The 14,647-nt window shown below is 35.9% G+C and overlaps 1 protein-coding gene across 1 annotated transcript in view; it reads right to left on the bottom strand.

Moving 5' to 3' along the window:
* Positions 1 to 14,647, bottom strand: part of ITGB8 (integrin subunit beta 8) — an 84,260-nt gene that overhangs the window by 50,907 nt on the left and 18,706 nt on the right. The window contains exons 2-3 of the mRNA XM_019443564.2: positions 7,584 to 7,669; positions 1,835 to 2,006 (exon numbers count right to left, since the gene is read on the bottom strand). Of these exons, the coding sequence (XP_019299109.1) occupies positions 1,835 to 2,006; positions 7,584 to 7,669 (258 nt within the window). The remainder of the gene's footprint in view (positions 1 to 1,834; positions 2,007 to 7,583; positions 7,670 to 14,647) is intronic.

Below are 14,647 nucleotides of genomic sequence, written 5' to 3'. Positions count from 1 at the left end.
TGAGAGACAGAGAGAGACAGAGCACAAGTGGGGGAGGGGCAGAGAGAGAAGGAGACACAGAATTGGAAGCAGGCTCCAGGCTCTGAGCTGACAGCATAGAGCCCGACGTGGGGCTCGAACTCAAACTGTGAGATCATGACCTGAGCCGAAGTTGGATGCTTAACCAACTGAGCCACCTAGGTGCCCAACATCCCATGTATTTTGATGTCAGTTGTTGTTATTGTTATTATTAAATGGTCTATGACTAGAGTTTTGATTTATTCTTGGAGACAGACTTTATTTAGGAGAAACTTTTCTTTGTTATTTAATATTTGTTTATTCTCTTATACTGACTTCAAATATTATAGCACAATGTACACACATATTGACCTATAAAAATATTTTTCGCTTTTTGGAATTAAATATTCTTGCCTAAAATATGACTAATATCTAAAATTACTCCATGGCCTTTGAAAATGTTATTTTATATATCAAGAGCTATGGACCAATTTGTGTTCCCTCCAAATTTACATGTTGAATCCCTAAACCATAATGTGATGTTGTTTGGAGATGGAGCCTTTGGAGATAATTAGGTTTCGATGAGGTAATGAGGGTGGGGCCCTCGTAATGAGATTAGTGCCCTTATGGGAAGAGACACCAGAGACCTTCATCTCCATCTTCTTCTCTCTGTGTGTCTCTTTTTCTCCCTCCCCAGGAACGAAATCAGCCAGTACCTTGATCTTGTACTTTCTAACTTCCAGGACTGTGAGAAAATAAATTTCTGTCATTTACGTCCCCTAGTATACACAATTTTGTTATGGTAGCAATAGAAGATGGTGAATGGCATAATCTTACCAACCTAATTACCTTCATTTTTGTGTATCCCTTTCCAACTGTTGCTTGTATATGTCCATACTAGGCTGTATAATTGTTTTATATGGTGAAGAGCATAGTTTTAATTGGAAGCTGGGAATATGCCTGACGCCAAGAAAGAAATAGACTTTGTTTTTCTGGTAATTGAAGAATCTGGAGAAATAGCTCAGCTTTGGAAAAGGGAGGTCATGTATCAATAATGGTTATTTAAAAATTTAATGCCAGGACAAGACCACCCAGAATGAAACAATGAAGACTTAAAGGCAATTGCATACTGCTTAAATCTAAATGCATCTAATTGACTGATGCATACCTATGTACCTGAAATTACCTTGTCATATGTAGCTTGTACACTGGGATTTTCTAGCAGTGGAAGAAAATGAATAATTTCCGGTGGCCTACTACATGTGCCAAACTGTGTAATACAATGTGATGAAATGGCAAGTATAAGAGAGGTATAGGAGAACTATGTGTTACTCTCAGGAGCCATCACAAAGCAGCTCAATTATGATAATTATGAATTGTAGTTTTGTGTTTAAAAGTTTATCGCAAAGGCTCTAAGGACTTAGCTTAATTTACATCTCTTACTAATTAATTAATCAACTAATCAAGTCAACATATACTTACAGAGTGCTTACTAAAAGCCAGCACTCTGTGAGGCTTTGGAGAAAAAGGGGAATAAAACATGTTCTCTTTCTTCAAGAGCTGGCAATGGAATTGGAACACAATTACACTACAATGTGATCAAGTCTGGAAACACATAATTATAATATAATGTGGTCAGGTTTGCAGAGTGTCCGAGGCCACACAGCTAGCTAGCTGTAGGCACAAAAAAAGATCAGAATTCTGATTTCTTTTTTCTGAGCCCACTGTTATTTCTACTACAATAATATTGCCTTTCACAAAATATTAAATATAAGCAAATAAAGCTAAATGTAATTTAAAGTCTGAATCATCAAGATTTATTTGAAAATCACCAAACCTGGACGCAGCTGGATCAACACTTCTCCTGGTGTCACCTGCGTATTCATTTCATTTTCACTTGGTATTACATGCACAGATGGGTATTCTATCGAATCAATTGAGCAGCCTTTGCTTATTAAATTGGAAATAATATCACAACGTTCACTTCTTGATCCACCTGAAATGAAATCCTGTTTAAAAGAAGGAAAATCACTGATGTTTTCAGTGCATACCGTCTCAATTATAACCAAAGAAAACCACACAGCAAATATTGTAAAGAAGCCATCTTCCAATGTCACAAAACTTATGCAACTATTCAAAATATCTGCTTGTTTCCAAAAAGAATACTAAAAAAATTTGTCTTAAATAAAGCTTTAATTCCTAAATCTTATCTAAAAAGAAGAAAATGAATATTAAAGAGGAGATTTAAACCAAGTACTTTAAATATTGTTAACTGATCACTGTAAAATCATTCCAACTTAATTCTTTCTAAATATTTTACATTGGAAAGACTGCTTCAAAAGAAAATTTATCCAAAATAGACCATTCATTCATTCCAAATGTAAGTCTAAGTTCTCAAATAACCCAATTGGTGTATGCATTATAAATTTTTATGTTCGGAATATGAGAGAGGGTCCTCAGGAGTCACATGCCCAATGTAAGGTACTGAAAATTCACAAAAGGATGAACTGGAGATGTATATTTCTTAGACCACGAAATCCCCCATCTTAGACACACAATAGCCTATAAATAATTTAATAAACCAAGAAAGATGTTCATAAGGAGGCTGGAAGATAGAAAATTGGAGCTAAAATTATACTGGATTTGCAAGTGAATCTAGAACTTTTATTACCATTCAGCATTGGTTAGTTGATCTTTATTCAATAGCCATCCAAGAAACTTGGAATTAGTGGAACAAGCTTAAAATTTAACTTATCCTGAGAAAAAATTTGATATTTTTATTTTTCATGTAACCATTCATGTTTTCCCCTAAGAACAGGAAATGTATTAAAAAGTATAGAAATATATTTTATTATATATAATGTTGGCCTGAATTATTTGGAACATTTGCTTACACAGTAGCTAGATTATTTGCTCAGTGATTTTACTGGCAGTGGCTATTATGATCTGACATTCAGTCATTCCTCCTTTAGTTCAGCTGATCCAGGGAATTGGGTTTCCAATTAATCATTCAATCAAAGAATACAGATTGAATACTTACACAGGGTCAGTAGTTTTTAGGTGCTAAGGATACAGAATGGAAGAAGACAGAGACCTTGTCAAAGAGTCAATAGGCCATTGATGAATCCAGCCATTAAACAAGTAAATGTAATTATTATAGGCATTAGATTTAGGGGAAGCATAGAATTTCAAAGGGTTATGGAAGAAGGAAATTATCAAGTTCACTATTAGTTGAATATTAGATCACTAATTATGAATAGTAACATCCGTGGCACTGGTATTAGATGGGATGGTGATAGGCAATATAAAAACATTCACACAAAGATTTTAATTCCTCTCTTAATTTAGAACAGGGGTTCAAAAACTAGGCATGGTGGTACAAATACAATAATCCATGCCCTGTTTTTGTATTCCTTGAGTGCTAAAAAAAATGCATTCTACCTTTTAAAAAAATGCTGTTAAGTAATTAAAAAAGAACATACAAGAGAAACAGTATGTGGCCCATAAAACTTAAAAAATATTTACTGTACTGATATTTACAGTACTGATCCTGAATTAGAGTGTGAAGCACCCTTGTAATATAAGTATATTAAGAGATATTAAGAGGATATATTAAGAGGATATATTCTTTTCAATCAAGATTTCCAGCTGTCATTTGGTAAATGGCTTCATGGGAATAGAAAAATTCAATTTGCTTTGCTATTGACCATACACCCAGATTTTTATCATGATGTTTAAAAATCTCCAAAGCCTTAATTTCTTGTATCCAAATTTATTCTGTCCATTGATAAAACTTAGAGGTACTCAATATAAGATTAAGCTCAAAGAACGATGGCATATATTGCTATCATATGTATCACTTTCCTTCAGAAAGCTCCAAGATAGATGAGAGGATCCTTCCTGTCCTAGAGTTTGAGCAATATTGAGGGTACTTAAGACTTGGTACCTCTATGTTCATGACAGGCCACAGACAAAGGGCTACATGCATTTAATAGATGTAAAAACACCAAGACTTCAAATCAAGAAAAGAAATAAAATACAAGTAATTCTGATTTTTCTTTTCATCTGGGGATTCTGTTATTTGTGTACACAGAAATGGAAAAGAAGGGAGTACGGTTAATTCACTGCAACTATACATCACGCTATGCCATTTGACCTTTAAATGTCAAATCATTTTGCTGAAATAGGCAAAATAGTCTCAATTATTTTGCAATGTCTGAATCAGCATGGCTGTTTTTACTCTGCTGTAAAAACTGAGTTAGAAAAGCACTGCCAATTTGACAATTAGGTTTGAGAAGGGAAGAAAAGACCGTGACATCAAAATAAAGAATGGAATGCTGCCCCTGCCCACTGCGGCCTACTTTCCACTTTGTATAAAAGAAAAGAATTTGAAACCACACCCTTTTAATTTGTGGTGTTTTGTGTCATTTTAATTTCTTCTAATGCTTGTGTTTTATTTTTTCTACACGAAATACACAAGCAAAACCATACTCCTTCTGCATCTAAATCCCATTTGTAAATGAAAGCCCAGGTTTGAAGTTAACTCAGGTAGCTTTTCATCATTTGTTACTTTTATCCATTCAATATAATTATTTGTGGAAAAAATAAGAAAAGTTTTTTCTTCTTATTTCTGAGTCTTTCTGATTTCCAAACATGGCAATCTGCACGGAAATGAAAGAACTCTATCATGTTCCTTTTGACGGTGAATACCTTTGTGTTGCATTTTAGTATAATTATGTTCGAAGGCTGCCCTCTGAACTTCTGACTATGTGATCACAATCTGTGTATGACATAGCATGCAGAAGAAGAAGAGAATTCTTCAAAACTCATCAAGTCTTTTACATATGTTAAAAAGGAGCTTGATGCGTTAAACTAGGCAATACTGATAAGGTCTTTTCCATCCTAATTATTTTACAATTATTTTTATGTAACATGGAGAGAAAGAGCAGGCAAAACATCTAGAACATCAGGTTAACATGCTGTACAAGAATGTAGGCAAATTGAATATACCCTGTCCAAATTTTCTAGTGATCTTTTACTTTTGACCAGTCTTGAAAATTATACAAACCAAGCTTAATTTGTTAGTTTTAACTATTCTGATTATGAACACAGAAAAAAAAAAAAAACAAAACAAAAGCCTATTCTTTCCCCGTACCTCCACTCTCGTTGGTTAAGAAATAAAAGACATCAGTTGCATATGTGTCTAATGGTGGGTAATCTTTCAAAATTAATCATTGTATTCTTCTTCTCAAGGATGTCAGGTCAGCCTGCAGGGAGTGGACAGCTCCTTCTGTTAATGATGTGGCTAGTAGCTGAGTCCTAACACTGGTTGCTTCCCCCTAAGTTGTGTTCTTAACACAGTCCTCTTGGTTTCCTAAACCTGAATGAGTTGCTTTGGAGTCTCACTCAAGTTCTTTTAGTAACAACTCCATTTCTTAAGCAATGCCTGTGACAAATGCTTGTCACATACTGTTTCATTTAATCCTCACAATAGTATGTCATAGGTACAATTTTTATTTCCATTTTAGAGCTAAGGAAAACTGAGGTTCAGAGTAGTTAGAGTAATGTATGCAAGTTTATATGGTTAGAAACTGATGGTCCTGGGATTTGAACCCAAGTTGACCTCATTTCAGAGCCTGCATTTTCAACACATGAATTAGATGACCCTGTACTACACAGAAGGATATTCTGGAACACAAACAGCCAAGTGATTTCCAAATGTTTTCTGAGATCCTCTTCTGAAATATTTGATCAACAGCAGACATGGGTTTGCCTCCTGTGCTCTGGCAGCCACCTCACATTTCTCCTTGGATTACCTCTTGACATTTGGCCACCAATTTCTCTGAATACTCAAAATCTTTCCTTTTGTGTCAGGACTGACATTTGCTATTCCCATAACTGAGCCTCTCCAGATTTTCTGTGCCAGCGGCGATATCAGATAAAGGGGTCTCTCTGGAACTTGGAATTTTATATGGCTGGCATGTTACATTTGGCTGACAGCTGGGTTTCTTAATCATCTTTTGAGAGTTCCTCTAAGCTACACTTACTAAAGTTCTGAGCAGCTGACATCAAGTTGACACAAACTTCATGGCTTCCTTAGTGAAAATCTAAAATGGAGTATTGGCCTAGGGTCAGGAAATATAAAGCCATGAAACACTCTTGACAGAAAAACCTAGAAGTAAATTCCAAACTCATGGTTATAGAAATGAGGAAAGGTAGTCTCAGAGAATAGAGTGAGTTCTGTCTGGTCATTTGGCTCATAGGAGGTGATGGGACTTGTCATAGAAATTCTGGAATTGTCCTCTCTCTGACATTGCCACACTCCATGGGTTCTGGTGAAGCACTGCCTAGTTTCGAGTGACATCTGATTCCTCACTGGTAAAGGCTAGAGTATATCCAAGAAGCGTTTGGGTTGTCAGTAGGAGACACTTTCAGACATGGCTAAGACTACTTTGTGAACCCCTCCTCTGTCTCTTTACTGACTTGCTTTAGAAGAAAGTAATGTCCACCATCCTTTGCTACTTTTCAGCTTTCTTTTTCCTTCTGGGAGATGCATAAGTTATAGGCAAGTAGTAACAGGAGAGGTTGGAAAGATGATGGTAGGTGCAGTTTTTGAGCAAAATCAGAGAAGGCAAAAGCTAGAGATCTTCATAGCAAGCAAAAGGTCATTAAATATCTCTTTGTTCCAATTCCCAAGAGCTACATAAACAAATGTAAAGTTATCTCTGTAATTTCACAAAAGAACCCCAGATTATAGATGGCTTCTTCATTGCAACTTATTATGTAAAGTAGTTCTGATGGAAGAATATCAACAAAAGAAAAAATTCACAAAACAACTTCACAGCCAGGAAAGAAGGAATGCATTATATTTGTTTTACTAAGAAGTTTGTTACTGGGGTACGTTTCTCTTGTTAGAATATAAAAACACTAATTTTGAACAATAAAAGATTTCTGATTTATTTTCCATTCCACAGAATTTAAATGTACACAGTATCACACAAATAGGGTCACATGTCAAAGGAAAAGCATCCCATTTTTCATAAGTAACTAATGAATTGATATACAATGTTATGAAATGGAGTAAATAACTTATCTTTAAGTATTTCAAATAAAAACAAATGAAACAGCCCTATAAACTAACTTGCTTTTCTTTAATAAGCAAGTACAAGACTACAATCCAACTAGGATATATAACCTAATGCCCCAAGCTGTAGCAAGAATTTCACACAAAACCTACTGACCTATCAAAAGTCACTATCTGTGTTTGCCAATTCTCTCTATAGGACAGATGGAAAACATAAAATGGCTTGCACTTCATTTCAAAATTACCATAATTTTCCTAATGAAAAGGTTATTTTATAGTTAGTCAGATATGCTGTTTCTAAGCATACAACCAAATAAAATTTTCCTGATGCTCAGCAGTGTCTTTCTTTTTCCTGATGCACCTTCAAAGCACAAAATATTAGGGCAATAAAATCATGCCTAGAGAAGTCAACTGTGAAGAACAGGGAAAGAGAAAAGAAGAGAAAAGAGAAGAGAAGAGAAAGGAAGAAAGAAGAAAGAAAATAAGAAAGAAAAAGGCACACCTCTTGAGCACACCATCCACATTCCGGACCCAGAGCAAGGCACTTGGTGCAGGAAGCTGCATTCGAGGATGTACATCTATTGTCTTCTGTAATGGAGGATAAAATGAGGTGTTACTCTCATATTGAGAAGTATATACAATTCTAAACCAAAATGTATTTTGAAAACCGAAATAAGCTGACCAATAGTTTTAAGTACATGACACTAAAAAATACATAATTTCTTTGGGAAGGGGTAAGGTTAACTACATAACAATTAACAGATACATTTCCTGGATAGTTACTATTTGGTTTTATAAGGTTGGAAAAAAGTAGGGTGATTAAAATGTAATTTAGGTAGGTTTGGGGTTTGGCTTGAATTCTACTACAATAGTAAAGACGATCCACATTTTTTTAGTGTGCTAAAATTTCACTATATTTCATATTATCTGAACTAATGAGGCATTTTTGGAACTAGAATTTTTCCCTGTAAAAATAGTCATACACTGACCCCAATCTGAACATGTCAATCCATGTTGGGTTATAGTAAATTAACTTTCTGAAAAATGATCTTGATTTCTTGAGAAATGATGACATATAGAATAAATGGGGATTCTGATTGTGTTAATATTGATTATTTTGGCTTGATGAATATCAGAACCAAATGTAGCAGCATGACTCAGCATTTTAGATACAAAGTACCTGAATGAGTTTAGTTTACCCAATGTAATTTTTCTTACTAGATCACTTCCAGATTGTGACCAATTCACTTGTCCATAGATTCCCACTTGGCTGTGACATTTTAGTAACGTGGCTGTGCCTGGAAACTATTTACCTTTACCCCTAGCCACTAACTACTTGTATCATTATAAGGAGGCTCATCATTATGAGCTTAAACACATAAAATATAATAAAGCATGAGTCATAAATTATTTTACCGTGAGTTTTTAGTGGAATAATCACATACTTCCTACAGTCCAGCCTTTACTATGAAATCACTGGACACTGGAAATCACAGCATTTTATTCATCTCACCCACAGGCATACAGTAAATAACACAGACATTCTAGCTGTAAGTAGTTCACAGTCTGGGTGAGGAGATAACTATATAGGCAAACAGTAAAATACAATGTGATAAGCACAACGAGAGATATCACCAAGGCACTATGGGCACACAGTTAGGGGCTTCTCTGCTCTGGAGGGAAGGATAGGGGTTGGGGGGAGAGGGTATGTTTAAGGATGACTCCATAAAGGCAGTGATATCTAGTATGTCTCTTTGACATTTCACTTTTTTTCTTCTAATCTGTGTTTATCTTTTTAAAAAATGTAATGAAAGAGGGCCATGTGTGTTTGTGTGTGTATATACAATCACACAGGGATGTGGTAGTTTGAAAAGGGATGGAACCCACAAAATTTCTGGTTGTCCCCATCCAATCAGTTTTTCTTTTTCTTCTTTCTCAACTTGCCCCAACATTCTACAATACAGGATTAAAGCTGCTGTGACCTAGAGGTGGCATGTGGTGGGCTTTGGCAGTGGGAAGATAAAAAGAGAAACTCCAAGAGAGTAAATATAGCAGAGAGGTACTAAATGGGGTAATAGCGAGCACCCTTCCTCTGTATTTCCCCAGACAACCAACAGGTTAAGCCAAAACTGTCCTTCCTGAACACTTAACGGCAGTTCCATTATCTCCTCTCTGTGTCCCCTTGCAGCCTTTGTCCTTGGCTTTATACCAGCTTTTAATAAACATTATCTAGAACTTCTTTACTGATCTGTCCCAGCCTGGCCTAGCTAAAATAACTGATGTTTGGGCTGCCTTTACTACTAGGGTGGCCACCTAACTATGAAAACTCCATAGCCTAAAATCCTTCCATCTGGCTTAGCCTGCCAACCTATAAAAGGTGCTTATTTCTGAAGTATTCAGAGGAGAAAGTAACCTTCTTAGTTTTGTTCTCAGAAAGAAATCAAGCACATTTGCAGACCTAACTTAGCCTTCACTAACTCTTAAACTTGACCTGACTGGAATGTGGAATTAAGTCTATTTCAGTTCAGACTTGACTAGCTCTTTCACTCAATAGGTAGGACGTTGGCAGTTAAGATTGCACTCTGTTGGAAGGGAAGCTGAAGCTTCTATGACTATAGTCTTTGTTTCTAATAGTTGTTAGACTGTGTCCTAAGTTAACCCAGATTCAAGGTCAGGTCAGTCTCCTACTTCCAAGACACAAGTTGTAAATAACGAGTTTACAAGCAAAAATCTGTTTTCTTTACAGTCTGCCTTCTGACCATTTGTTTAAAAAAGTTCTAGTGCCAACTTCTGTTCTCAAACTTCAGATACCTAAGAATGATGACCAACAGGGCTACAAACTTTGGTCCTGTCAATACTTCTTAGGTTCCAGGGTTGACATTTCTCAGTCTACATAATTATAGGTAAAATGATCCCATAAATGGATATGGATGGCATAGGCCTTATGATTCTGCAGAACTGGAGGAAGGCCATAAATTGAACTCCATGGGAATAATGTCAAATGTTAACTGCCGGAAAGTGTCATGGTGAGACTTTAGAGAAGACAAACCAGACACACTCTGCTAAGCAGAATCTTAAGGATTTTTCTTTTTAATTTTAAATACACATTAAGGGAATACCTAACATGCAAATATCACACCAATTAAAGCAGTTCTTTACACTGAATGGACATGCTACTAGGGAGGCAGTTAGTCAATGTGTGCTAAAGGGATGTGTGTGTGTGTGTGTCTGCCAGGCACTTTCATGTAAGTAGAAATATTACACTGAACACACATCAATGCATGAGTGCTGTTTACAGACATAAGCAGTTTGTCATCAGCCTCTAGGTCTACTCAGTCCATTCGCTGCCCCATTACAGATGCAACATCACAGGAGGCTGCTTTCCAGTGGAGGTTTCCTAGCAGTCCTCAGCACTGACACCTTATTAGAGGGTGTGCTTGAGTGGTTCTTCTTCCCACTCTATGAGAGTGGTAGCTGCCCATCTAGTGATGTGGCATAGCACTGTATTCTTTAGCATTGTGTTTTTATTAAAGACACTTTTTTTGTGGATCCTAATGGAAATTAGGAAAGACAATAGAAGCAGAATCATATTTTATACCATGTATCTTCAGAACCCTCTTTTGTGCTCATTTGCTTTATTCCTAACTGCCTCACAAACCCCATGTAATTAAAAAGTGTGCTACCAAAACAGAAATTAGTAAAGAATTTAATGTCATGTAAGTGTGTACATTCTGAAAATTTCTATTCCTTGATCTCTGAGCATAGGCTGAGAGTCTTACTTTTACTCATGTTACAACTAGAGGTAACAGATGTGATGAGGTACCATTGCTAAATAGTCACTAGAAATAAAGTTCCCAATTTCCATAGCACTGTGACTCAACAGCGATGTGTTCTTAGGCTAGTTACCTAAATTCTGAGGCTTCCATTTCCTCCACTGTAATGCAGAGCTAATTATACCTATATCAAAATACTGATATGAGATGAAATGAGCAAGCATAAGCATGCCACGCATAGTGTGTAGGATATAATAGACACTCAGCAAAGGGCTTATTGCAATGTTATTATAATTAGTGTTATAATAACTTACATGTGTAAGTTATTATATGTGTATACATATATTGTATGCATATTTAGATCCAGCTTCAAAGAAAAGGGAGGTGTTTTATGTCTTTAAATTTGTCATAAATGTAATTAATCATCTTTCAAATGAAAGTCCTTTGGGTCATGAACACATTTTTATTTACTTATTTTTAAATTTTTCTTAGTGTTTATTTTCGAGAGAGAGAGAGAGAGAGAGAGAGAGAGAGCGAGCATGAGCAGGGGAGGGGCATAGAGAGAGAGAGTGAAACACAGAATCCGAAGCAGGCTCCAGACTCTGAGCTGTCAGCACAGAACCCAATGTGGGGCTCAAACCCACAAACCATGAGATCATGACCTGAGCCGAAGGCAGATGCTTATCTGACTGAGTCACCCAGGTGCCCCTTTAACAGTTTTAAAAATATAGCTAATATATAAAAATAAAAAGCTACTGCTTTTATTTTAGTTATTTAAGATGATTCTTAAAAGCGAATTTAGTCAAATATACACACATCAATCCAATCTGTTACAAATACAATTTTGGCATAACTATACTGGGTTACTGAAAATCTCTTACAACACCTTCATTTTGTTCACATTCTTCAAAGGGTACCTTGACTTAATCTGAATATTTTTCTAATTATTTCCCAGAATTAAATGTTTCTGACGCATGTGAAATGACCTTTATAACAGTCTGTCATAAAGTGTAATAAATATCCATCAACAACAGGATAAAGTACACAAAAATCAGGAAACTACATATTTGTGACTGTCACTTAAGTATTCTTTGTTTTGGATGATACGTTTATTCATATTATTTTGAGAATGTTAAATCTATAGAAGTAAGAAGAGAAGGGAAATGGACCAAAAAAGTAACTAAAAAAGAACATAAGGTTCAATGTTTACATTGGGATCTTTCTGTAAGTCAAGTGATCAGAGAAAGTGAAAGTTTTAGGAAACATTTCTAATGTTTTTCTGCTCTACAGTCTACACCACAAAATTTCAACAAAATTTAAAGGATGCCCAAAGTTATCTGGAAGAACCAACAATTAAAACTGATACAGATTTTAGTATTTTAAATTCAGAATCAATTATTCTAGATTCTCCTATTAGGAATAGACAGAATGATTTGTGAAGAATGTAGAAATGCATTTTTTTCCAGGCAGTATCCTTTTCTTAATTGCATTTACTATACAAATTAAATTAAACTTGGATAATTATTTAAAGCTACTTCCTTAAAAAAAATAAACACTGTTACAATGAATACATACTCTACTTTGATAGCAGTCAAAACCAGAAAAATTGAGCACACATAGAATAAAGTTTGGAATAGAACTTTGGAGTTTGCTTATTCTAGATGTATATCATGGCCATGTAATTGTTACAGATGTCTTCAAAATATATTACGTGATTATTGAAAGTTCTCTTTTGCACAGAAATTTAGCACGCTATCATTTGATGTAAAAATAAAAATGAAGCAATAGATGAGTGTTTGAATCACTTGCTGTTACCTAGTTATTCCAAGTTTTGACTGAGGTGCTGTTTCTTAAATGACCCTACAAAAATATAGGGAGGGAAGAGGTGGTTAAGACTACTTCTTTGAAAATCAGGCACAGGAAACAAAACCAAAGTCAGTTTAATTTTAAGAGAGATTAGGTAAAGGGGCATGGAAGAAAAGGCAGAAGCATGGGAAGCTCTTGGTAGATCTGAGTAAGGAAGCTCTGAAGAGCTAGAGATGTATCATGAGGAAGCTAGTGACTAAGGGAGTACTGCAAAACAGAGGGAGCAAGGAAATAGTACAAGTACTTGTATTTTTCTTTTTGTTTTTTTTTCCCTTGGATTTCATATAAACATAATACAAAACCACATTACTTATTAACATTTTGCATTTGTTCTTTAACTTAGCATTTAGGCTATATGAAACATAACTTTACTGTTGAATAGACAAAGAACCAGATATAATTAAAAATTAAAATAATGCATCTGTGCCAGAACTTCAGCTTACTGCAATAATTTTTATGCAACAAATGCATAGTTCATAGTTCTGTACTCATATAGAATTGGTAGAAAAATTCACTTTAACCTTTGTAATTTGGTACTAAATTATACATTCAGAAAATACTACTATTGTCTAGCAGCAATAATACCCAACCTAGAGCATTTTTCTCTCTCCTTTGCCTTTACCATATTGCTTGTTTCAAACTTGTAGCAAACAAGCATTCAAGCCATGGAAATGAAAATGAGTATCTTTATGGGAAAAACCATTTTGTCTAAATAATTTTGCTTCTACTTGCAATTAAAAAATATACCCATATTTTTATTTGGTGAAAATCAGCTTGGATTCCTTTCTTTCTTGACTTCACTGTTAGCTGTTCCAGTGATTAGGTTTGATAGTCTCAAAATATATTTGGAGGAAAAGGTCATGGTATGTTCAATATGTTCAATAATGTTCAATATGTATGTTGTGACTCAAGAGAAAAGGTGAGGAAATGAGGACATTATAAGAGAAAAATAATTGTATTAGCTCCCCAAAGAAAGAACCTGAGCTAGAGGTTCTTGGAAAGTGATTTATTGAGAAGGGAAGTAAGGTAAGGTCAGGAAGGCCAGGCACAAAGATATCGCTGCAGTCAAATTCTGGTCTTAGCCTGATTCCACCCAGAACTTGGAGCACAAATGATACCCCAAAGTTGTCCCACTTTGAGGTAAGGAGTGGGTCTGGCTTTTATACCCTCCCATAAGTCAGTCATTGACTGATGTCAGTCCAGAGAGGGCTGAGACTTGGGGTGGCTTAACCTTTACACATTGCTGCGATGTGGCTCTCTTTGATGGAGGGAAGCCAATTTTCCACCAACGTGGCAACTGTGAACTGTTAACAGGCCAGAACTCAGAGCAGCTGGGCATGGTGCCCCAGTCTTATAAAAGGATGTCTAGACTAGCAGCAGCCATCTTGAGCCCTGAGGGAACCCTTCTAATGGAAGCCAAGGGTAAGAAAGGCAAAGGTAGGGGCGTCTGGGTGGCTCAGTCACTTAAGTGTCTGACTTTGGCTCAGGTAGTGATCTCATGATTCATGAGTTTGAGCCCTGTGTCAGGCTCTGTGCTGGCAGCTCGAAACCTGGAGCCTGCTTCAGATTCTGTCTCTCCCTCTTTCTCTGCCCCTCCCCGACTCGTGCTCTGTCTCTCTCAAAAATAAATTAAAAAAAAACATTAAAATAATTAAAAAAATTTTTTTAAATGGCAAAGGTAAAGAGGGTCCAGCCCCTCACAGCACCATGGAGTTGCTGCCCCCATTCTGGGTTGTCTCTCAGAGCTGTTTCTGAAGTAAGAGGAAAATTCACCTGGGTTTGAAAGATAATAGAAGAAAGACTTGAGCAGGATTAATGTAAATGCTTTTTTAGAAATGTTAGGCATAACATTACTTTACATGACATAGACCATCCACTCTGAAGAGATACATTTTGTTTTCCCTTGGAAAAGTAAGACTACTAGACT

This window comes from Panthera pardus, unplaced genomic scaffold (assembly GCF_024362965.1).
Source record: "Panthera pardus isolate Hobbes unplaced genomic scaffold, ASM2436296v1 HiC_scaffold_8, whole genome shotgun sequence".
Lineage (NCBI taxonomy): Eukaryota > Metazoa > Chordata > Mammalia > Carnivora > Felidae > Panthera > Panthera pardus.
The sequence above is the reverse complement of the archived record's forward strand: the minus strand, read 5'-3'. Positions and strand labels throughout refer to the sequence as shown.